Source organism: Bufo bufo, chromosome 10, assembly GCF_905171765.1.
Source record: "Bufo bufo chromosome 10, aBufBuf1.1, whole genome shotgun sequence".
Lineage (NCBI taxonomy): Eukaryota > Metazoa > Chordata > Amphibia > Anura > Bufonidae > Bufo > Bufo bufo.
Window position 1 is genome coordinate 85,198,354 of NC_053398.1, and position 25,831 is coordinate 85,224,184.

General features: G+C 46.1%; 1 protein-coding gene across 1 annotated transcript; it reads left to right on the top strand.

Annotated features, from left to right (window-relative positions):
• The first annotated feature begins 20,975 nt into the window (after positions 1-20,975).
• On the top strand, positions 20,976-22,553 carry LOC120980057 (histone-binding protein N1/N2-like). The gene is made up of 3 exons (XM_040408925.1): positions 20,976-21,180; positions 21,686-21,699; positions 22,284-22,553. Exons 1-3 carry the CDS (start codon positions 20,976-20,978, stop codon positions 22,551-22,553), a joined length of 489 nt encoding a protein of 162 aa, XP_040264859.1.
• Positions 22,554-25,831: the final 3,278 nt, after the last annotated feature.

A 25,831-nucleotide genomic window follows, 5' to 3' on the forward strand; every position in this document is an offset into this window, starting at 1 on the left:
GATGTGATTTTTTTAACCCCTAACAGGTATATTAGACGCTGTTTTGATAACAGCGTCTAATATACCTGCTACCTGGTCCTCTGGTGGTCCCTTTTGCTTGGATCGACCACCAGAGGACACAGGTAGCTCAGTAATATGTAGCACCAAACACCACACTACACTACCCCCCCCCCCTGTCACTTATTAACCCCTGATCACCCCTGATCACCCCAAATAGACTCCCTGATCACCCCCCTGTCATTGATCACCCCCCTGTAAAGCTCCATTCAGATGTCCGTATGTTTTTTACGGATCCACGGATACATGGATCGGATCCGCAAAACACATACGGACATCTGAATGCAGCCTTACAGGGGGGTGATCAATGACAGGGGGGTGATCACCCCATATAGACTCCCTGATCACCCCCTGTCATTGCTCACCCCCCTGTAAGGCTGCATTCAGATGTCCGTATGTTTTTTACAGACCCACGGATACATGGATCGGATCCGCAAAACACATATGGACATCTGAAAGCAGCCTTACAGGGGGGTGATCAATGACAGGGGGGTGATCACCCCATATAGACTCCCTGATCACCCCCCTGTCATTGATCACCCCCCTGTCATTGATCACCCCCCTGTCATTGCTCACCCCCCTGTAAGGCTGCATTCAGGTGTCCGTATGTTTTTTACGGATCCACGGATACATGGATCGGATCCGCAAAACACATACGGACATCTGAATGCAGCCTTACAGGGGGGTGATCAATGACAGGGGGGTGATCACCCCATATAGACTCCCTGATAACCCCCCTGTCATTGATCACCCCCCTGTCATTGCTCACCCCCCTGTAAGGCTGCATTCAGATGTCCGTATGTTTTTTACGGATCCACGGATACATGGATCGGATCCGCAAAACACATACGGACATCTGAATGCAGCCTTACAGGGGGGTGATCAATGACAGGGGGGTGATCACCCCATATAGACTCCCTGATCACCCCCTGTCATTGCTCACCCCCCTGTAAGGCTGCATTCAGATGTCCGTATGTTTTTTACAGACCCACGGATACATGGATCGGATCCGCAAAACACATATGGACATCTGAATGCAGCCTTACAGGGGGGTGATCAATGACAGGGGGGTGATCACCCCATATAGACTCCCTGATCACCCCCCTGTCATTGATCACCCCCCTGTCATTGATCACCCCCCTGTCATTGCTCACCCCCCTGTAAGGCTGCATTCAGGTGTCCGTATGTTTTTTACGGATCCACGGATACATGGATCGGATCCGCAAAACACATACGGACATCTGAATGCAGCCTTACAGGGGGGTGATCAATGACAGGGGGGTGATCACCCCATATAGACTCCCTGATAACCCCCCTGTCATTGATCACCCCCCTGTCATTGCTCACCCCCCTGTAAGGCTGCATTCAGATGTCCGTATGTTTTTTACGGATCCACGGATACATGGATCGGATCCGCAAAACACATACGGACATCTGAATGCAGCCTTACTGGGGGGTGATCAATGACAGGGGGGTGATCACCCCATATAGACTCCCTGATCACCCCCCTGTCATTGATCAACCCCCTGTCATTGCTCACCCCCCTGTAAGGCTGCATTCAGATGTCCGTATCTCACATGAACTCACCATACCCCTCACGGAATCCAAATGCGTAAAAATTTTTATACATTTATATTCCAGACTTCTTCTCACGCTTTAGGGCCCCTATAATGCCAGGGCAGTATAAATACCCCACATGTGACCCCATTTCGGAAAGAAGACACCCCAAGGTATTCCGTGAGGGGCATATTGAGTCCATGATAGATTGAAATTTTTGTCCCAAGTTAGCGGAAAGGGAGACTTTGTGAGAAAAAAAAATATATATCAATTTCCGCTAACTTGTGCCAAAAAATAATAATTTCTATGAACTCGCCATGCCCCTCATTGAATACCTTGGGGTGTCTTCTTTCCAAAATGGGGTCACATGTGGGGTATTTATACTGCCCTGGCATTTTAGGGGCCCTAAAGCGTGAGAAGAAGTCTGGGATCCAAATGTCTAAAAATGCCCTCATAAAAGGAATGTGGGCCCCTTTGCGCATCTAGGCTGCAAAAAAGTGTCACACATCTGGTATCGCCGTACTCAGGAGAAGTTGGGCAATGTGTTTTGGGGTGTAATTTTACATATACCTATGCTGGGTGAGAGAAATATCTCGGTCAAATGCCAACTTTGTATAAAAAAAATGGGAAAAGTTGTCTTTTAGAGAGATATTTCTCTCACCCAGCATGGGTATATTTAAAATGACACCCCAAAACACTTGCCCAACTTCTCCTGAGTACGGCGATACCAGATGTGTGACACTTTTTTGCAGCCTAAGTGGGCAAAGGGGCCCACATTCCAAAGAGCACCTTTTGGATTTCACAGGGCATTTTTTACACATTTTGATTTCAAACTACTTCTCACACATTAGGGCCCCTAAAATGCCAGGGCAGTATAACTACCCCACAAGTGACCCCATTTTGAAAAGAAGACACCCCAAGGTATTTTGTGATGGGCATAGTGATTTCATGGACGTTTTTATTTTTTGTCACAAGTTAGTGGAATATGAGACTTTGTAAGAATTTTTTTTTGAAAAAAATCATCATTTTCCGCTAACTTGTGACAAAAAATTAAAAATTCTAGGAACTCGCCATGCCCCTCACGGAATACCTTGGGGTGTCTTCTTTCCAAAATGGGGTCACTTGTGGGGTAGTTATACTGCCCTGGCATTTTAGGGGCCCTAATGCGTGAGAAGTAGTTTGAAATCAAAATGTGTAAAAAATGCCCTGTGAAATCCGAAAGGTGCTCTTTGGAATGTGGGCCCATTTACCCACCTAGGCTGCAAAAATCTGTCACACATCTAGTATTGCCGTACTCAGAAGAAGTAGGGCAATGTGTTTTGGGGTGTCTTTTTACATATACCCATGCTGGGTGAGAGAAATATCTCGGCAAAAGACAACTTTTCCCATTTTTTTTATACAAAGTTGGCATTTGACCAAGATATTTATCTCACCCAGCATGGGTATATGTAAAATGACACCCCAAAACACATTCCCCAACTTCTCCTGAGTACGGCGATACCACATGTGTGACACTTTTTTGCAGCCTAGACGCGAAAAGGGGCCCAAATTCCTTTTAGGAGGGCATTTTTAGACATTTGGATTCCAGACTTCTTCTCACGCTTTAGGGCCCCTAAAATGCCAGGGCAGTATAAATACCCCACATGTGACCCCATTTTGGAAAGAAGACACCCCAAGGTATTCAATGAGGGGCATGGCGAGTTCATAGAAATTTATTTTTTTTGCCACAAGTTAGCGGAAATTGATTTTTTTAGTTTTTTCTCACAAAGTCTCTCTTTCCGCTAACTTGGTACAAAAATTTCAATCTTTCATGGACTCAATATGCCCCTCAGCGAATACCTTGGGGTGTCTTCTTTCCAAAAGGGGGTCATTTGTGGGGTGTTTGTACTACCCTGGCATTTGAGGGTCTCCGCAATCATTACATGTATGGCCAGCATTAGGAGTTTCTGCTATTCTCCTTATATTGAGCATACGGGTAATGAGATTTTTTTTTTTTCGTTCAGCCTCTGGGCTGAAATAAAAAATGAACGGCACAGATTTCTTCATTCGCATCGATCAATGTGGATGAAAAAATCTCTGCCAAAAAAAAAAAAAAGGAGGGGAAAGGCGTCTGCCAGGACATAGGAGCTCCGCCCAACATCCATACCCACTTAGCTCGTATGCCCTGGCAAACCAGATTTCTCCATTCACATGAATTGATGTGGATGAATAAATCATTGCCAGGATTTATTTATATTTTTTTTATATACAAAGTGTTTGCCAAAGCATATGAACACCGCCGCCCCCTCAGCTCATATGCCTCGACCAGTGGCGTACCGCCAATATAGGCAGACCACGCCGTTGCTATGGGGCCCGAGGCACAGGGGGGCCCGGAGCACATGGAAGGCCCCGCCCCCTCCATCTACTCTGCACAGCAGCGGCACATGTGTTATCTCCCTCCCGCCCCCCCCCCCTTTCGATGATCTGGGCTGCGGGCGTGCTGCATTTCACACTGGCCAATCAGCATTTCGCAGCACAAAGATCCTGCTGCTGATTGGCCAGTGTGTTTCGCTGGCAGGCGCCGCCCAACTTTTCAAGTACACAGAGAGGCGCCGCGTGCACCAGGCGTAGCATCCTCTCTGCGCTTATGTCATCAGCCAGCGCCAGTGGCAGTGAGTGCAGCCCCCCCCCCCCAGACCACAGCTAGTGACTACTTCCCCAGCAGCCGTAGAACAGCCTGGGGCGGGCCAGAGCGGCGGCAATCGGAGAGAGACTGGGAGGATCGATGGCAACTGCACAGAAGAGCAGGTAAAGGCTGAGACAGGGGCTGCTGGGAGTGAAATGTGGGGCAGGAGGGGGACGGAGCCTAGGAGCGGACAGTACTCCGGCCATGTAGGCTGTGCTGTACAGCATCTGTATACACTGACCCTGCACCCTGTATACAGGGTGCAGTGTCAGTGTATACAGTTATATGGAGTACAGCACTGTGTATACGGGGAGCAGGGTCAGTGTATTCAATATAAACAGGGTGCAGTGTCAGTGTATACAGTTTTATGGGGCACCCCGTATACACTGCTGTACCCCATATACCTGTATACATGGATCCTACACCCCGTATTCACTGCTGTACCCCATATACCGTATACATAGATCCTGCACCCGTATACCCCGCTTTAAAGGGGTAGTCTGGTTGTTTGAAGTTATCCCCTATCCAATGGAAAAAAAGGGCGTGGCGGGGAGGAGCCAGGGCAGTTAGTGGGATGGGCAAAAGGTGGTAGTGGGCGGGGTTGGGGGCCCTATTCAGACTCTTGCTATGGGGCCCAATGATTTCTATGTACGCCCCTGGCCTCGGCAAACGTATCTTTTACTGCAGAGGAGAAATCTCGTCTTGCAGCGCCGCATACACCGACTTTTGTGTAATCTGACAGCAGCGCAATGCTTCTGTCAGAATGCACATCAGTGCTGCAGCTAGTCGATCGGTTGGTCCACCTGGAAGGTAAAAAAAACAAAACAAAAAAGAAAAAAAACAGGCCGCAACGCAATAAATTTATTAACTTTATAATAACATTTGAACGGAACATATAAACTTTATTTAACTTTTTGAACAGAACGTTAACTTTTTTGCTTACCGGTGATTTTTTTTTGTTTTACCTTTATAGGACAAACCTCTCCTTCCCCATGGGACAATGTGCAAAGCACAAATCGCCCAAAGATGTGGCGAAGTACATTATGCACTTTGTCCCAGGTGAAAGGAGAGGTTTGCAGCAGCTGTGAGTGAAAGGGCCCTAATAGCCCTGTCTGCCTGTCCTGTGAGATGCAATCCCTATACTAAGTGTACCTGTGTGGGGTACTTCCGGAAACACTCCCCTAAGCATAGGGCAGGGTGGTCAGGGCAGTCAGGACAGAAATAGCGGGTGTCACGCCTTATTCCACTCCTGCTACAGACACAACATCTTTTTCGGGGTGACGGTTGGGTTGAGGTACCAGCAACGACATTGGGGAAATGTCGCTCGTGTAGACGCTCACCACACTGGTGGATGGGGTCACGGAACCTCCTGGATACAGGAGGTTCGCGATGATCTCTTCCTGAAATTTGAGGAAGGATCCTGTTCTCCCAGCCTTACTGTAGAGAACAAAACTATTATATGCAGCCAATTGAATCAAATATACAGACACCTTCTTATACCAGCGTCTGGTGCGTCGGGAAACTAAATAAGGAACCAACATCTGGTCATTGAAGTCCACCCCTCCCATGAGCGCATTATAGTCGTGGACTGAGAGGGGCTTTTCTATGACACTGGTTGCCCGTTCTATTTGTATTGTCTGCGTGAATGGAGGAGAGCATGTAAACGTCACGCTTGTCTCTCCATTTCACCGCGGGCAGTTCTTTGTTACACAAGGCAGCCCTCTCCCCCCTTGCAAGACGGGTGGTAACGAGCCATTGGGGGAAGCCCCGGCGACTAGGTCGCGCGGTGCCACAGCAGCCAATCTGTTCTAGGAACAAATGCCTGAAGAGGGGCACACTTGTGTAAAAATTGTCCACATAAAGATGGTACCCCTTGCCAAATAAGGGTGACACCAAGTCCCAGACTGTCTTCCCACTGCTCCCCAGGTAGTCAGGGCAACCGACCGGCTCCAGGGTCTGATCTTTACCCTCATAGATCCGAAATTTGTGGGTATAGCCTGTGGCCCTTTCACAGAGCTTATACAATTTGACCCCATACCGGGCACGCTTGCTTGGGATGTATTGTTTGAAGCCAAGGCGCCCCGTAAAATGTATAAGGGACTCGTCTACGCAGATGTTTTGCTCAGGGGTATACAAATCTGCAAATTTGTTGTTGAAGTGGTCTATGAGGGGCCGAATTTTGTGGAGCCGGTCAAAAGCTGGGTGGCCTCTGGGACGGGAGGTGGTGTTGTCGCTAAAGTGCAGGAAACGCAGGATGGCCTCAAATCGTGCCCTGGACATAGCAGCAGAGAACATGGGCATGTGATGAATTGGGTTTGTGGACCAATATGATCGCAATTCATGCTTTTTGGTTAGACCCATGTTGAGGAGAAGGCCCAGAAAAAAATTTCATTCGGAAACTTGGACTGGTTTCCACCGGAAAGGCTGGGCATAATAGCTTCCTGGGTTGGCGGCTATAAATTGAGTGGCATACCGATTTGTTTCTGCCACGACTATGTCCAAGAGCTCCGCAGTCAAGAACAGCTCAAAAAATCCCAGTGCCGAACCGATCTGAGCTGTCTCAACCCGAACTCCAGACTGGGCGGTGAAAGGGGGAACTACAGGTGCGGCTGAAAATGGGGACTGTCAATCAGGGTTTGCCAGCACCTCAGGGACTCTAGGGGCTCCACGGGCCTGTCTGTGCGGTGGCTGCGACGGGGTAACTATTGCACGTGCCACCGTACCAGCTTCAACTGCCCTTCTGGTGCTCGCCACTTCACCATGTTGTACGGCAGTGCTGGTACTAGGTCCAGGGTGGGCTGCGCTGCTGGTGTATGCCTCACCACGTAATCCGACAGGCCAGCCCCACTCTGCTGCCCTTGAAGCGGATCCTGCGCAACCTGTGGTCTAGCAACAAGGGGCCGGGTACGCCTGGTGCTATCAGGGACCTCAACCTCCTCGTCCGAACTTTGGGTCAGACTGCCACTGCTTTCTACAGGTTCATATTCTGACCCGCTAGATTCGTCAGATGAGGGTTCCCATTCCTCATCCGACTGGGTCAGAAGCCTGTAGGCCTCTTCAGAAGAATACCCCCTGTTTGACATTTGGACTACTAAATTTAGGGGGTATTCCCTGAGACTACCCAAGAAAAAAAGCAAGCCTGTCTCACAAATGGGAGGCTAGCGAAGTACCGGAGGCCGCTGCGATTGATAAAAAATATCAAAACTGATTTTTTTTTTATCGCCGCAGCGCTTGTAAAGTGATTGTGCAGTGATAAAAAAAATAAAAAATGTTGTCACTGCGGCGGGGCGGGCGTGGGTGAACGCACGTGTGTGCGACCGATCAGGCCTGATCGGGCAAACACTGCATTTTGGGTGGAGGGCGAACTAAGGTGAAAACTAATACTATTATAGATCTGACTGTGATCAGTTTTGATCACTTACAGATACTATAAAAGTACAAATGCTGATTAGCGATACGCTAATCAGCGAATCAGTGACTGCGGTGCGGTGGGCTGGGCGCTAAAAAATCGCTAACTACCTAACCAAGGGGCCTAAACTATCCTAAAACCTATCAGTCTATACCAGTGAAAATAAAAAGTGACATTTTACACTGATCACTTTTTTCCCTTTCACTAGGTGATTGACAGGGGCGATCAAGGGGCGATCAAGGGGTTAATTGGGGTGATGGGGGGTGATCTGGGGGCTAAGTGTGGTGTTGGTGGGTAGTCACTGTGATGTGTGCTCCTCTGCTGGAACCAACCGACCAAAAGGACCAGCAGAGGAGCACAGAAGCCATTTAACACCTTATATTTATAAATATAAGGTGTTATATGGCATGTGATTTGTTTTTTTGAAAATCGTCAGCCTGCCAGCGACGATCATTGGCTGGCAGGCTGTAATACCCCTCTAACTTTTGCCGGCCCGCGATGCGCATGCGCGGGCCGGCTTTGAGCGAAATCTCGCATCTCGCGAGATGACGCGCCAATGCGTGACTCTGCCTGAGACTGCCGCCTCCGGAACGCAGAAAGTAAAACGTTAGAACGTTAAAGAGGACCTTTCATCTGTTTAACCCTAGTCTAATTAGGGTCTTATCTTATAGGGCGGCCCCCACTGATCACACTTTTTTTTTTTTTTCAAAGACCGCTGTTGTCCCCGGTTGATTTTGGCACCTTATATTCTAATTAGCCAACTTGGTTATTCTAGGCAGAGACTGGAACGATTCTCTTCTCTCTGGCTGTGAGCGCATCGAATCAGAGTGCACCGCTCATAGCCCAAAAAAAAAAAAAGTGCGATGATATCCGTGGAGGCCGCCCTATAAGGTAAGACCCTAATTAGACTATGGCTAAACAGATGAAAGGTCCTCTTTAAGATAAATTGTTTTTCTTGTGTACAAAAGTCCTGGTAGTTATCCAAGGACTCCTTAATGCATTGGATGCCTTCTTCCGTGGGGATGTTAGCATATAAACTAGAGACATCCATGGTAACTAGAAAACAGTTATCCCAATTTGGGTGTATATCCTTAATTTTGTTCTGGAAATGAGTAGTGTCCTGGATAAAAGATCTGCCATTCTGGGTGTATGGTCTTAAGAGGCAGTCCAGCATTTTAGACGCGGGTTAAAAGATTAAGTCACACCCAGATACGATCGGTCTACCTGGAGGATGTTGCAGGTTCTTATGTACCTTGGGCAGTATATAGATCACGGGGATTAGGGAGTATTTGGGGATGAGAAATTAAGCTAGTTTTTTTATTGATTATACCCCACTCAAGGGCATCTCCCACATTTTTGGACAGTTCTCTCATTAGGTCTCCTGTGGGATGGTCATCAATGGGTTGATGTATTCTCATCACTTAGCTGCCATAGGATCTCCTTCCTATAAATCAGGTTTGTTCATGATAATACCGGACCCTTTATCTGCAGGTTTTAGCACTATATTTTTGTTATTACTTAAATTAGTAAGGGCCATTGTTTGTTTCTTAACTTCCCTCGTGGGACTCTTTTTTATAGTTTCACATGGTCTTCCTGGACCTCGATGTAGGATTCCACTATGTCGTATTTTCTCGGTTGGTCGTAGGTACTAGGTGTTTTGCACATCAATGTTCGTTCCAGGAAAGATGAAAGCACTCCCCTCTGGAATGGTCCATGATGTTTTTTTTATCTCTATATATGCCTTAAGTCTGTGTGGTAATGTGTACAGTGCTGGAAGGCATGTCTATCCCACTCAGATACCTCAGCTGGGTGGGATAACTAAAATCAAGAAAGCTGCAGTGGTTTCAGCAAAGCGTAGTTTGATTAGACAGTTTTGTCTACATTTTGTTCTGGGCTGGATTTTATTTGGACTGGTGGATAGGTTTGGTAGTGGGATCTGCCTGTCCACACCCTTCCAGTATGTGTTTTGCCTTTAGCTGAGGAGATCGCAGGTGAGGCCAACTAGGTTAATCAAGGAGGGATACAACAACCCTCAGTGTATGAGTCTGGGGGAAGAGGAAGTGACCCTACAGAGAGGGAAGCCTGAGAGGCTTGTGTGGTCACAGCCAGGTGGGCTGCTAGACCGTGCGGCTTAGAAAAGCCAGATCTCTCCGCTGGACTTATGTTTGACGAGCTAACCTGCTAAGGGTTGGACCTGAGACCCTTGTGTAAGCTGTGCTTAGAGGTGATTCAGGGAGAAGAACTTTGTATTAGGAAGTACCTAGACGGGCAGGTGTTTATTTTGATGTTTATGTTTGTGCGGGTGCTGAAGTACCAAAATAAAGCTCCAGTTTGGACATTAAATCCTGTTGTCTGCGAAGAAGTCTGTGAATGCGACCCCCTCAGAGAGAGCGATCCCTTACAATTGGTGGAGGATGCGGGTGACAGCAGGTTGCTAAGGGCAGTGTCCATGCAAAAAGGACAACCGGCAAGTGTCCATGCTAAAAGAGCAACAGAGGGGCAACAGAAAGTTAAAAGACAAAGTGTTGCCAGGGGCAATAGCATGGCGGGAAGACCAGGTGCTGCTGAATGCTGTTAATCCAGACACTGTTGTTGTTTGTCATGAAATGTAGTTGGACATTTAAAGGGCCAGAAGCCCAATGTTTTGATAAAGCTGCTGCTTTGTTACAGTGTGGGAGTTAAAGGCCGGAAGCCTGTTTGTCCACTGACGCGGCTGCTCTTGCCATTCTAGACATTTCTGTTGTGTTGCAAGTAAAGCTTGCTGAGATTTAAAGGGCCGGAAACCCAAGTGAAAGTGACTGACCTGTTGAAATTTTTTTTTTTGGCTGGGGGTCACTATGATATCCGTGCAAAGTCCCTCTAGTGCCATGGAGCAGCTGATAAACCAGCTGATGCAGACCCACCTGCAGCCGGACTGGGCAATGGATGATTGTTTGATCAGGAGATCTGGGAAAGAAAATTAAAGATCCTGCGAGTTGGTCATTCTAGATTCCCGCCAACAAGTTTCTCGCGTTATACCAGAGATACTGGAGTTCATGAAGAGGGGGCCAGAGACAGGTACCACTGTGTCTCTGACCTTTGCAACAGACTATGGCTCTATATAGTGGGAGCTCTTGAAATGTGAGACCCTGGAAGTGGAATTTGTGCTGGACAAAGACTTTCCATTGTTTTGACAGCTATGGAGCGGAGAAAGTGCTTAAAATTGTGCGGCTAGAGAATCCGAGGAAAAATCTTCAGTAGAGTGTGTGACCCTTCGTCCGGAAAAAGACTGGATTCAAGGCCAAGGTGTTTCCCATGGCAACCACTGCATTGAGGAGTCTGCATGTGATCGTGGCACCAGGAACCAAGGGCAGGAGGTTTTCAAGATCCAGGAGAAGGATGATGACCTCGGGGGAGATGTTCCTGGGCACCCATGACGTCAATGGGTAAGAGCGATCCTGTTATTGCTTGTGTAGCAGACAAAGTGATGGTGAGCAAGGCTCTGGAGGTTGGGCATGTTGCTGACCAGTGCCCTATTACCTCAGAAGCGGCAGTTGCTATCTGCCGAGCCAGTAGGTGTTAAGACTCGGGAACTAGAGACTGCGACAAAAGTGTGTGACATTGTGGTGGATGGCAGTCCAGTCCAAGCATTGTTGGACGCAGGGAGCCTGGTGAGCCTGGTACATGCAAGCTTAGTAGCTGGGGACTATGTGTTGGACATACACGGGGATAGCAAGTAATATCCTGTGGCTCTCACTGAGTGTGAGACTCCAATGGGAACTGGGACTCATGAACTTGGTGTTGCAAATACGCTCATACATGATGTAATGTTGGGCCATGATTTCCCCTTGTTCTGGGAGTTGCTGCAGAAGTGTTTCCATTTCCCCACAAGTGACTAAACTTCTGCAGAACTTGTGCCTATCCCTTTAAATGAAGGTGCGAGGGAGATGCACATTGAAGACACTGTTTTAAGTGAAATGACCATTGAAAACAATGGTGCATATGAGGTGCAGAGTCAACCTGACAAAGCCAATTGAAATGCATAATGAAAATGTGGCGTTATGTGAAATATATGATGATGCTTATTACACCCCCTTTCCTTTGCAGGTTGTGATCAGGAAAGAAGCTCCCCCTGCTGGTAAAGATGTATGTGATTTAGAAATGCTGATTGATGTTGAGAGCACACAGCTGAGGGAACCTACTGTGGGAAATGGGCAGGAAAGTATGACAGTGCTAGTGGGTGTACCACACGTACAGTGGCGTACTGCCAATATAGGCAGACCACGCCGTTGCTATGGGGCCCGCAGCACAGGGGGGCCCAGGGCGCATGGAAGGCCCCGCCCCCAAAGTCTACTCTGCACAAGTTTTTATTCATAGTTAATTGAGGCGCTCAGGCTGCCGTGGCCCGCCCACTTGTGTTATTCCCGCCCCCCTCCCCTTGGTTTATGCGCCAGCTCCCTATCTGACCTGGCTACAGGCTCCAGCTGCAGGCTCCCGGCGTCTGCTGCATTTCACACTGGCCAATCAGCATTTAGCAGCGCAAAGATCCTGCTGCTAATTGGCCAGTGTATCGCAGCAGGAACAGGCTCAACGATCACAAACAGAGTGCGCTCGTAGTTGTCCTCCGCTCTGCGCTTACGCTCTGCACGCCATCTGCCCATCAGCCAGAGAGTGCAGCCTCGCCGACACAGACAAAAGGACCGCTCCATAGTGTGCCTGCCACAGTAAGAAGACAGCAGTCAGTCAAAAAGTTAAAGTTCATGTATGGTTGGATGGGTATTCTTGATGGGGGAAGGGCAGCAGCAAGCAGTGTTTTTTTTTTTTGTGTGGGGGGCCCTGTAAGATCATAGAGGACACAGGAGGACAGTGTGGTTTCCTCTTAATCCTCCCCCTTCCCCCGGGGGGAGCACACTGTCCTCCTGAGTCCTCTATGAGCCTACAGGGCCCCCCCTCCACAGCACATGAGTCACCTTGCGGGGGTGGGGATATGATTAGTGGCTATGTTCACACTGTGCTATCTAACCCCTATAATGCCCCCCAAAATGCCAGGGCACTGTACTCACCTCATTCTCCGGCACCCACATTGCTCTTGATGCCCACACAGCCGCCACTGCCTCCCTCCCGTCACGCAGATGAAAACATCCAGCGACATGGGGGGGGGCAGCCAATAGCAGGCCACGATGGTAACGAGCCTCCCTAACATCGCGGGTGACGCTAGGGAGGCTCATTTCCGACACGGCCTGCTATTGGCTGCCCCCCCCATTGGGCATAAGTATTATCTGTATGCGGTGCCTGGGCATTTTTGGGGGCATTTTTAGGATACCAGAGTTTTTCTTTTTCTTTCGTTTATGCATTTTCTTTTTTCTTCCCTATCTTCCTTCAGCCATAACATTTAGATTTTTCCATTCACATAGATATATGAGGGCTTAATTTTTTGCGGGAGAAGTTGTACTTTAATATGGCATACAATGTAGTGGGAAGCGGGCAAAAATAATTCCAAATGGGGTGAAAAAATAATAATTCTCCACCGTTTTATGGGTTTTGTTCCTACGGTGTTCTCTTTGCGGCAAAACTGACCTGTGCCCTTCATTCTCTGAGTCAGTACGATTACAATGATACCACATACACTGCGTGCAGAATTATTAGGCAAATTAGTATTTTGACCACATCATCCTCTTTATGCATGTTGTCTTACTCCAAGCTGTATAGGCTCGAAAGCCTACTACCAATTAAGCATATTAGGTGATGTGCATCTCTGTAATGAGAAGGGGTGTGGTCTAATGACATCAACACCCTATATTAGGTGTGCATAATTATTAGGCAACTTCCTTTCCTTTGGCAAAATGGGTCAAATAAAGGACTTGACAGGCTCAGAAAAGTCAAAAATAGTGAGATATCTTGCAGAGGGATGCAGCACTCTTAAAATTGCAAAGCTTCTGAAGCGTGATCATTGAACAATCAAGCGTTTCATTCAAAATAGTCAACAGGGTCGCAAGAAGCGCGTGGAAAAACCAAGGCGCAAAATAACTGCCCATGAACTGAGAAAAGTCAAGTGTGCAAATGCCAAGATGCCACTTGCCACCAGTTTGGCCATATTTCAGAGCTGCAACATCACTGGAGTGCCCAAAAGCACAAGGTGTGCAATACTCAGAGACATGGCCAAGGTAAGAAAGGCTGAAAGACGACCACCACTGAACAAGACACACAAGCTGAAACGTCAAGACTGGGCCAAGAAATATCTCAAGACTGATTTTTCTAAGGTTTTATGGACTGATGAAATGAGAGTGAGTCTTGATGGGCCAGATGGATGGGCCCGTGGCTGGATTGGTAAAGGGCAGAGAGCTCCAGTCCGACTCAGATGCCAGCAAGGTGGAGGTGGAGTACTGGTTTGGGCTGGTATCATCAAAGATGAGCTTGTGGGGCCTTTTCGGGTTGAGGATGGAGTCAAGCTCAACTCCCAGTCCTACTGCCAGTTTCTGGAAGACACCTTCTTCAAGCAGTGGTACAGGAAGAAGTCTGCATCCTTCAAGAAAAACATGATTTTCATGCAGGACAATGCTCCATCACACGCGTCCAAGTACTCCACAGCGTGGCTGGCAAGAAAGGGTATAAAAGAAGAAAATCTAATGACATGGCCTCCTTGTTCACCTGATCTGAACCCCATTGAGAACCTGTGGTCCATCATCAAATGTGAGATTTACAAGGAGGGAAAACAGTACACCTCTCTGAACAGTGTCTGGGAGGCTGTGGTTGCTGCTGCACGCAATGTTGATGGTGAACAGATCAAAACACTGACAGAATCCATGGATGGCAGGCTTTTGAGTGTCCTTGCAAAGAAAGGTGGCTATATTGGTCACTGATTTGTTTTTGTTTTGTTTTTGAATGTCAGAAATGTATATTTGTGAATGTTGAGATGTTATATTGGTTTCACTGGTAAAAATAAATAATTAAAATGGGTATATATTTGTTTTTTGTTAAGTTGCCTAATAATTATGCACAGTAATAGTCACCTGCACACACAGATTTCCCCCTAAAATAGCTAAAACTAAAAACAAACTAAAAACTACTTCCAAAAATATTCAGCTTTGATATTAATGAGTTTTTTGGGTTCATTGAGAACATGGTTGTTGTTCAATAATAAAATTAATCCTCAAAAATACAACTTGCCTAATAATTCTGCACTCCCTGTATGTATAGTTTTTTTTATGTGTAAATAGTGTAAAAATAAATTAAAACTTTGAAAAAAAAAAATTATTTACTTTTTCACATCACCATATTCTGACCCCCATAACTTTTTTTAATAGTTATATCTACTGATCTGTGTGGGTGCTCATTTTTTGCTATATGAACTGTAGTTTTTATTGATACCATTTTGGATTGTGTGCGCCTTTTTTTTATCACATTAGAGAAGTGATGAAAAAATGGCGCTGGTAGCAAAGGGGTTAAGATGTGGGGGATGGGCTATGTCAGGCTTTAGCACAGTGGACACAGGCATTTGTTCAGCTATGCTCGCATACATATCGCGCCCTGTATCCACTGTCCTGTGCCCACTCTGCTAAAGTCCACATAGCCCATCTATGTCCAGCTTTACCAAAGCAGACGGGCAGGAGCAGTGATGTGTGCTGTGCATGGCTCACTGCAGCCCCAGTGAGATCCTTACTCCCATACAGCACTGTCATATCAGCGGTGTATGAGAGTTAATAAAAAATAAAATAAAAAAGATTTATCCCTAACGGTTTCAGTAGGTCAAGTATACATTTCTTTATTGGCAAATGGGGGTGTTGCAGGGGGAGGAGCCAGGGCGGGATTAGGGGGCCCAAGTCAGATTCTTGCTATGGGGCCCAGTGATTTCTATGTACGCCCCTGCACACGTACCAGGTGTGGATAAACAGTCTCCACAGTATAGTTAGTGAGCTCGGGTTCAGGGTTGATGAAGGTGTTGTGACATACAACGTGAGCCAGGCACATGAAAGAGAGCCTGAGCAGGTTCAGGACATGAACCCGATTAAGTGGGGAGAAGTCAGCAAAGTGTCCGAGAACTATACCCAGGCAGTGGAAGACTATCTGGCATGTCTGACCATCCAGAAGTAGCATATAGAAGAGCATGACCGATTGCTGGCAGAGACTCACTACCAGCTGGGCCTGGCATATCAGTACAGCTGCAAACATGAGGATGCTTTCTCTCTCTCCACACAGTCCCTACATATGCTAGAGAAGGGACTAGCTGTCCTCACAGAGCAACTGGAGAAGGCTTCAGAGGAGTCAAAGGAGGAGACCCAGAAAGAGATGAATGAACTGAAGGGTCTACTGCCTGATATCAATGAGAAGATTAAAGGCTCCAAAGAAGCACAGAAAACTGCAGTAGACACAGACAAAGTGCTTAAAGAGACCCTGGGTAGAAATCCCACAGGGTTTCCAAAAGAGAATGGTGGTATTTGTACATCTGCAGCCAGCCAGTAGCGCAGGGGCAACACGTGAGGTGCACGGTGGACCGATAAGGGGCCAAATTATAACACACAGTTCATCAGTTTACTCACGGTTAGCAGAAAGCCTCCCTGGGCTGGCAGCACAGTGTTGAGGTGGACAGCACGAAATCCTCCAGGGCACGCTCTGTGTAGGGAAGCATCAGCCAAGATGGTGGTTGAGGTGCCCTTGATGTTAGGGGTGCTTAGGGTGCTCGTTGCGGCTGAGTCCCTTGATGGTTTTTGTCGTGACGCCAGTACCGTTAATGGTGGTACAACCAATTGTGGTAATAATGAGGTAGACAGTGGTAAGGTGCAACTCACAACTTTTACTGTTGATGACTTTGGTTGCAGCAGTACAAAAATACAGTCTCTTGATGTTAACAGAGTTGATTCTGCAAATCCACTGTATCTAGGCTTTTTAGGCTTGACTTGGAGCTTAGCCGGATATTTTCTATATCAGTGTAATTTGGTGAGGTGGCTGGAGGCTATGGTATCCTTCACCTGAATATCCCAAAGGTCCTTGATGCCTGATTTGTGGCTTTTATCCTTTGGATGGATAAGTCTTTTTCCTTGTCCCTTTCTGGACTAAACTTTCATCAGAGCAGTAGTGCTAGATCTGCACTCTCTCACTCTCAGCATCAGTCTACATTTATGTTGGGGGGTAATAATTCAATTAAGAATTATTAATTATGGTCATAAAAATAATTAACCATAAAAAAAAAAAATTATAAAATTTGTCATACATTCTTAAAATCATGACCTGGTGAATTGTAGACAACCTAATTGATACAATTCACATCTGAGTCCGACTATTTCCTCAGATAAATAAGTTCTTTTTGACGTGAGATGACGTTAATGATAAAATGTAGTTCTGCATTATACAATAATACACAAGTATTATAAAAATATGCAGATTTATTGGTTACAAGGTTATAAACATATATAAGTAAATAAACACAATGATACATGCAAATGAATATACTGTATATAGCGTTAATATAAAGCATTACAAGCTTAACAATACATGTGAGTGGAAATAACTTGTCACATTATAACCAAGCTATTATTAGGTTAGGATATCAAAATAGGAACATAAGTTATATACATTACTTCTGTTCAGAGAAAAACTCATGATATCAGGATGGGCATGTCTAATCCTAGACATCAATATAGAATGCTAAATACATTCTGCCCCCCCTAACAAACTACACATCACATGGCTTCAAGATGGGCAAATCCATTCAAGGATATAACTTAGTAGAGACAACTGTATCCTTCCGCCCCATCCTGGACTATTTTCATATATACAGTGGGATGCGAAAGTTTGGGCAACCTTGTTAATCATCATGATTTTCCTGTATAAATCGTTGGTTGTTTTACGATAAAAAATGTCAGTTAAATATATCATATAGGAGACACACACAGTGATATTTGAGAAGTGAAATGAAGTTTATTGGATTTACAGAAAGTGTGCTATAATTGTTTAAACAAAATTAGGCAAGTGCATAAATTTGAGCACCACAAAAAAGAAATGAAATCAATATTTAGTAGATCCTCCTTTTTCAGAAATTACAGCCTCTAAACGCCTCCTGTAGGTTCCAATGAGAGTCTGGATTCTGGTTGAAGGTATTTTGGACCATTCCTCTTTACAAAACATCTTTAGTTCAGTCAGGTTTGATGGCTTCCGAGAATGGACAGCTCTCTTTAAGTCACACCACAGATTTTGTATTATATTCAGGTCTGGGGACTGAGATGGCCATTCCAGAACGTTGTACTTGTTCCTCTGCATAAATGCCTTAGTGGATTTTGAGAAGTTTTTAGGGTCGTTGTCTTGTTGAAAGATCCAGCCCCGGCGCAGATTCAGCTTTGTCACTGATTCCTGGACATTGGTCTCCAGAATCTGCTGATACTGAGTGGAATCCATGCGTCCCTCAACTTGGACAAGATTCCCAGTCCCTGCACTGGCCACACAGCCCCACAGCATGATGGAACCACCACCATATTTTACTGTAGGTAGCAGGTGTTTTTCTTGGAATGCTGTGTTCTTTTTCCTCCATGCATAACGCCCCTTGTTATGGCCAAATAACTCAATTTTAGTTTCATCAGTCCACAGCACCTTATTCCAAAATGAAGCTGGCTTGTCCAAATGTGCTTTAGGCCAACTCAAGCGGCACTTTTTGTGCTGTGGGCGGAGAAAAGGCTTCCTCTGCATCACTCTCGCATACAGCATCTCCTTGTGTAAAGTGCGCCGAATGGTTCAACGATGCACAGTGACTCCATCTGCAGCAAGATGATGTTGTAGGTCTTTGGTGCTGGTCTGTGGGTTGACTCTGACTGTTCTCACCATTCGTCGCTTCTGTCTATCCGAGATTTTTCTTGGTCTGCCACTTCGAGCCTTAACTTGAACTGAGCCTGTGTACTTCCATTTCCTCAATATGTTCCTAACTGTGGAAACAGACAGCTGAAATCTCTGAGACAGCTTTCTATATCCTTCCCCTAAACCATGATGGTGAACAATCTTTGTCTTCAGGTCATTTGAGAGTTGTTTTGAGACCCCCATGTTGCTACTCTTCAGAGAAAATTAAAAGAGGAGGGAAACTTACAATTGACCCCCTTAAATACTCTTTCTCATAATTGGATTCACCTGTGTATGTAGGTCAGGGGTCACTGAGCTTACCAAGCCAATTTGAGTTCCAATATTTAGTTCTAAAGGTTCTGGAATCAATAAAATGACAACAGTGCCCAAATTTATGCATCTGCCTAATTTTGTTTAAACAATTATAGCACACTTTCTGTAAATCCAATAAACTTCATTTCACTTCTCAAATATCACTGTGTGTGTCTCCTATATTATATATTCAACTGACATTTTTTTATCGTAACAACCAATGATTTATACAGGAAAATTATGCCGATTAACAAGGTTGCCCAAACTTTCGCATCCCACTGTATAACTTTGGTAAGACTATTAAGACAACAGGGATCTAGGATCTTAAACGGGAAGGACTTGAAACAAGTCTTTCCTGTGGGGATCCATCACTTAGCTTGGCGAAGAATGTTCTATCAATATATATATATATATATATATATATATATAAAAGCAATTATTTAATGCTTTGCTAGATTATGAGTCTAGATTCTTCTGCAGGTAGAATGAAGCCTCACAATATCCTAAGACTACATCTCAATATGGAGATGATCAATTAATTTAATTATTTATTTATTCGCCAATCTAGATGGTATAATTTCACCCACACTATCAAATTAGTCTTAATAAAATGACATATCATTTTCTGTGTCTCTTATCAAGTCCTAGTAGGAATCTCACTTCTGCTCCTAGGAAAGCTGGGTGGTCCATCATAGCACATCTCACCATGGCTTTCATCTTGATAAACCCCTCTAGAGAGCTCCACTTGTCTCCTCTCTCCTTTTCCCTTTTTTTTTCCTTGTGTATGGTTTATGATCACAAACTTATCAGTTAGACCCACCTTCCTAGTTTAAAACTTTCCAATCATTGTCAGATGGGCGTGACCATTGATAAAAGATGTGACATCATAACCTTACCCAGAATGCACTTTTGCTACTGTTGTATTGTCACCTACTGATACCTAGGTGGCACTGCTGTATAAGCTATTTGCATCATAGTATAAAGGGTTAACTTATGTAAGTCTGAATATACATTTGACCTTCAAAGCTTTAATTCAAAGCTAAAGGGATTAATTCTGACACTTGTAGCAATTAGAGACAGACCTCTAAGTGTCTCTTTGAATGTTTCTCACATTGTTGATTTATTGATGTGAATGGCCTTGTTTTCTCACAGAGATATCAGTACCTCCTCTGTCATACCAAAGATGTGAATAATTTTTATAAAACACACATCTTCACAGACACTCTTTTAGAGACAGATATTCTCCTAATGAGAAAGATATATACAATATACTGAATACATGTTGTCTTCGTAACATATAACAATATAATATAAACAAATATATATATATATATATATATATATATGTCCTACTGATTGTCTTATGCTAAGGACTAACTAAGGCTCATTAAATGAATACATACATATTATATATTTTGATTCATTAATAAATGCCTAATTGTATAGGTAATTATCACCAGATGCATAGAGCTTATCTTTATCTCCCATCATAAATTTAAAAGTAGACAAGGAGGCATCTTCTCAGACTGGTACATTCATGAGAAAAACATTAAAGAGCAGAAACCTTTGTATGACCTTACTTTGGCCTAGTCAAGACGAGCATGGCTCTTAAAGGTAATGAACATCCATCTTGACTAGAATGAATTGGATATCAATGCATTTACCTATGAAAAGGCACAACATACTCACTGATCTGAACACTGATCTCAACTGAACTCAACACTGTCCTGTCTCCTATCCTTTACTAGGCCTGACCTAGGTATATATATAACCTAAGTTTTATCCCCATCTAGTGGTGGGATGTATAACTTACACCTAATCTGCCTGGTAACAGGGATTTTGCAGATACATTTGTATAAAGTACCACAATACAGCATAATGCAATTGTTAAGATAAAAAGTGCTTTTAAGCAGTGCCCACACACACGTAGTGGGACGCTGCACATCTGCTGCTGCAGCCGAGAAGAGCAGGGACTGTATTGTACGGGGAACCAACTGTGTATCAGACATCTCTGATTTAATATGGAAGAAGGTAAATGGAGGAGTAGAGTCCTCTGAAAGAGACCAAGAAGTCCAAGCCAGGACCTGTTGAGAATGGGTCTGGAAAACGGTGACGCTGCGGTGTCAGCCGAGGCAAAGAAGATGGAAGGTTTCTGCTGAACAAGTTGGGGCTGATATGGATAAAGAAGCCAAGAGACTCATTGCAGTGAGTAGCCAGGACCTGGTCATGAAAGACATCCGCTCCATCGTCAACGCTTTCCAGGAAGCCAGCAGCCTTCTGGGGAAGAAATACGGGGAGACGGATGACCAGTATGCAGATTATGTCTACTACTATGGGATGGCTCTCCTGGAGCTTGCACGAATGGAGAACAATGTCCTGGGTGAATAGTAGTATATAGAATACAGCGGCTCACCCCTGTCCCGTATGGATAGGTGCTCACCCTCCGGTCCTACCCTCAGGACCTGGAAGGATTATTGAAACGTGTAGAAAAATGAGGGGGCACACTCAAACGGGAAACACTAGATAGATAGTTAAATGATGTTTTATTATTATCAATATAATTAATACTCTAAAAACAAACCCCTAAAATACATAAAATACATAAATACATCAAATATGTATAGCAACCTAAATAAAGTATGCCGCTGCTGCAGGTGCAGTATCACTGTGCTAAATACAATGTCCCAGTTGTGGTACTGTGACCAAAAGCGTCCAGAGCAATGATCTGAATTATGCCGTACCACTGCACAGATGTGACACTGCAATCATATGGGGCAATGATGTATGCTACTCGCTCTGTGGCCAGATCCAGTGGAGCAATGTTGGTAATAATAATATCGGTGCAACAGTAATGGTAATGATATACCAATGTCTGGTATACACAGGCAATGCACGTGACGTTATAGTCTCCAAATTACTTACAGAGTCTTGCCGCTTGTATTGTCACGGTCTCACCCCTCCTTGCTGCTTGACCGCAACGTTAGTGAACACGGCCGAGCGTGGCCTGGTCGTCTGGGGTTCCGGACGGACGCTTAAGATGACGTCACTGCTGTGTGGCTGTAACGGACGCTTGGGTAACGTCACTCCTGTGCGCTTGGGTAGCGTCACTCCTGTGCGACTGTAGCTCCGGTTCTCAAGGTAAATATTATACGCTTGGATCCAGTATGTAGGTTCTTTGTTCTTCTCTTTGAATCCACGCTCACTCTGTAATGCCAGACGCGTTTCAGGGTCTAACGCCCCTTCCTCAGTGGCCACCGAGTGAGTGGATTCTCACTCTTTATAAATGGTGTTGTTCCACCCACAATTAACTTTTTTTTAGGTGCTTATTCCAAAATGTGGAGTGGATTCGGTTGCTATTTGGCTTCATATTATCATACAGGATTAAAACATCCATAAAAGAAGATACTGCATAAATATTACATCCCATATATTTAAAAACAGTTCAAAACAATTCAAAAAAATGTCCTGGGTGACCCTCTCGAGGGAATGCCAGAAGAGGAAGCTGAAGAGTCTGATAAGGACCCAAATATCCCCAGTGCCTCCAACCTCGATGAGAAAGAAAGGGAGGAGTTAAAAGTGCAGGTATATGATGCCATGTCCGAGAAGGATGAGAAGGCTTACAAAGTGAATGGAGACTCCAAAGAGACAAAGGATGAAGAAGCTAAGGCCGATGAGTTGGAGTGGGAGAAATCCTCAGACGCTGCAGAGATCAAAGAACGGGCTGAAGGAGAGTGTCACAGTCGTTACCTTTGACTGTGACCTTCCGTTCTTGCTCATTCGGCGCTCCTCGCTGAAGTTCTGTTCCTGTGTGTCATTTGTGGTTCTTTATGGGTTAACTCCCCTGTGTGCTTATTAGGAGTTAATCCTCTGTCTGCTCCATGGGTGTGGTCTCTCTGCTGCACCCATGGAACCTGTATATAAGGCTGAGGTTTCCTCAGTTCTGTGTCAGCTCTCCTGGTGTGTGTTGTCTTGTCCTGTCCTGTTTCTGGTTTGTACTCTCTCCCATGCTGCTGACCCATGGGATCCGTGTCTGTCTGTGCTCTGTGGGTTTCCCTACTTGTTCATTAACGTCGTCTGTCTGTTATCTGTTCTGCCTGTTATGTTTTAGTTACTTTGTGTTTATTCTGATGTCTGTGTTCAGCAAGCCTTTGCAGCAGAGTGGCATGACAAGGCCATGCAGTTTACTACTGGTGGAGCAAGTCCTTCTCTGCTCATTGCCACTCCTGCTCCCTTGCGTGAACTCCTGCTTGTATCATTAGTTGCTCTGTTTTGTATTTGCCTGTATGTTATGTATGCCTATGTGCCATCGGTACCTTCTGGTACCTGTTGTCCATTCGCTCCTGCTGTCACTGTCTAGGTCACGCTCCAGAGTGGACCCTGGCAACTTCCTGCGGCTAAGTCTAACCCTACCATCTAGGGCTCTAGTGAAAACCAGGAGTTGCTTAGTTACGCCCCTCTGGAGTATTACTAGACAGTGGCGCAGTGGGGGTTTTCTCCCACTGTGCTGACGGTACATAGAGCTCATGTTTTATCTGTGTTGTTTTCCATGTTTCTGTTTGTGCAATAAACTCTTATGTGTCTGTACCTGATTTCCGTTTATTGCTTGACGACGCGGTGGTCTCTCCTGGGACCTCCAACTCGTGACAGAATGAACAAGTGAACTTTCACAGAGTTTTTTTTGTTCTGTTTTCTGCTTATCTGTAATGTGTGTGCTTTCTGTATTTCCCTCTGTATGCTGCCTTTAGGTATCGGATTTGGTTGCCTTGGTGTACTGGCTGCGGTGTTCTCTGTGTATGCTGGTTGCCAGGGGCGACGTCCGGTTTAACCTTTTTGCTTGCAGTTCTGCCTACGGCCGTGTTTTCCGTTATCGGCGCAGGTATCTGCTTCTGGTCCTGGCCTCCGGAAGGGGGTGTCAGCATGTCTGACCAATCAGTTCTTGGCAGACATGCCATTCTCCGGAGGGAGAGTGGAGGGGGAGGTGTTAGCACACTGCAGTTCACCATGACTTTTGTGGCCGTGTAGGCTGGCTGCATTACTCTTGGCGTACTGGCTGCGTTTACCTTGGAGGCTGGTTGCTAGGGGCTGCGTGCTGGCTGCGGTCGTCTTATGTGTTCTGCGTGTGTACCTCTGTACCCCTTTGATTCCGAATTTCTTTGTATTCCTGTCTGGTTCCTGGTCCTGGTCCCAATCCTCCGGAAGGGGGTGTCTGCATGTCTGGCCAATTAGTTCTTGGCAGATATGTCATTCTCCAGAGGGAGAGTGGAGGGGGAGGTAACTTCTTGGTGCGGTTCACTTGACGTGTATGCCGTGTTGGCTGGCTATCTTCCCCTGGCGTACTGGCTGCGGACCCTCCGTGTAGGCTGGTTTTCAGGTGTTGGGCTGGTTACGGTCGTCGTATGTGTTCCTGCCCTTGTACCTCGTCACCCCTTTGATTTCTGTCCCCTTGCCTGGTTCTGTTTGGTTTGTTGCCCCCACTTCTTCTTCCCCTTTCTGTTTGGGAGGAGAGGGGGGGGGGCTTTGAGGGGTGGGAGTGTCACAGTCGTTACCTTTGACTGTGACCTTCCGTTCTTGCTCATTCGGCGCTCCTCGCTGAAGTTCTGTTCCTGTGTGTCATTTGTGGTTCTTTATGGGTTAACTCCCCTGTGTGCTTATTAGGAGTTAATCCTCTGTCTGCTCCATGGGTGTGGTCTCTCTGCTGCACCCATGGAACCTGTATATAAGGCCTCTTTCACACGACCGTTGTGTGCACCCGTGGCCGTTGTGCCGTTTTCCATTTTTTTTCGCGGACCCCATGACTTTCAATGGGTCCGTGGAAAAAACGGAAAATGCACCGTTTTGCAGCCGCATCCGAGATCCGTGTTTCCTGGCCGTGAAAAAAATCCTATTTTTTTCACGGCCAACGGTTCACGGACCCATTCAAGTCAATGGGTCCGTGAAAGAACACGGATGCACACAAGATTGGCATCCGTGTCCGTGATCCGTGGCCGTAGGTTACTTTTTATACAGACGGATCCGAAGATCCGTCTGCATAAAAGCTTTTTCATAGCTGAGTTTTCACTTCGTGAAAACTCAGAACCGACAGTATAATCTAACACAGAAGCGTTCCCATGGTGATGGGGACGCTTCTAGTTAGAATACACTACAAACTGTGTACAAGACTGCCCCCTGCTGCCTGGCAGCACCCGATCTCTTACAGGGGGCCGTGATCAGCACAATTAACCCCTTCAGGTGCGGCACCTGAATGGGTTAATTGTACTATCATATCCCCCTGTAAGAGATCAGGGCTGCCAGGCAGCAGGGGGCAGACCCTCCCCCCCCTCCCCAGTTTGAATATCATTGGGGGCCAGTGCCACCCCCCCCCCCCCCTCTATTGTAATAATAGGTTGGTGGCCAGTGCGGCCCCCCCCTCCCTCTATTGTAATTATTCGTTGGTGGCACAGTGTGCGCCCCCCCCCCCTCCCTCCCTCTATTGTAATAATTCGTTGGTGGCACAGTGTGCGCCCTCCATCGGCCCCCCCTCCCTCTATAGCATTAACAACATTGTTAGCCAGTGTGCGGCCTCCCATCTCCCCCCCCCCCCATCATTGGTGGCAGCGGAGTTCCGATCGGAGTCCCAGTTTAATCGCTGGGGCTCCGATCGGTAACCATGGCAACCAGGACGCTACTACAGTCCTGGTTGCCATGGTTACTTAGCAATAGTACAATAGTAGAAGATTCATACTTACCTGCTGCTGGCTGCTGCTGCGATGTTCGTGTCCGGCCGGGAGCTCCACCTACTGGTAAGTGACAGGGTCTGTGCGGCGCATTGCTAAATGAACTGTCACTTACCAGTAGGAGGAGCTCCCGGCCGGACACGAAAATCGCAGCTCCCAGGTAAGTATGAATCTTTTACTATTGTACTATTGCTAGTAACCCGCTGCCACCAATGATCGGGGGGGGGGGGGATGGGAGGCTGCACACTGGCCACCAATGTTGTTAATGCTATAGAGGGAGGGGGGCCAATGGGGGGCGCACACTGTGCCACCAACGAT

Bases quoted from the DNA above. Each gene is read 5' to 3' on its own strand.
- LOC120980057 (XM_040408925.1), top strand. From the start codon at position 20,976: ATGGATAAAGAAGCCAAGAGACTCATTGCAGTGAGTAGCCAGGACCTG.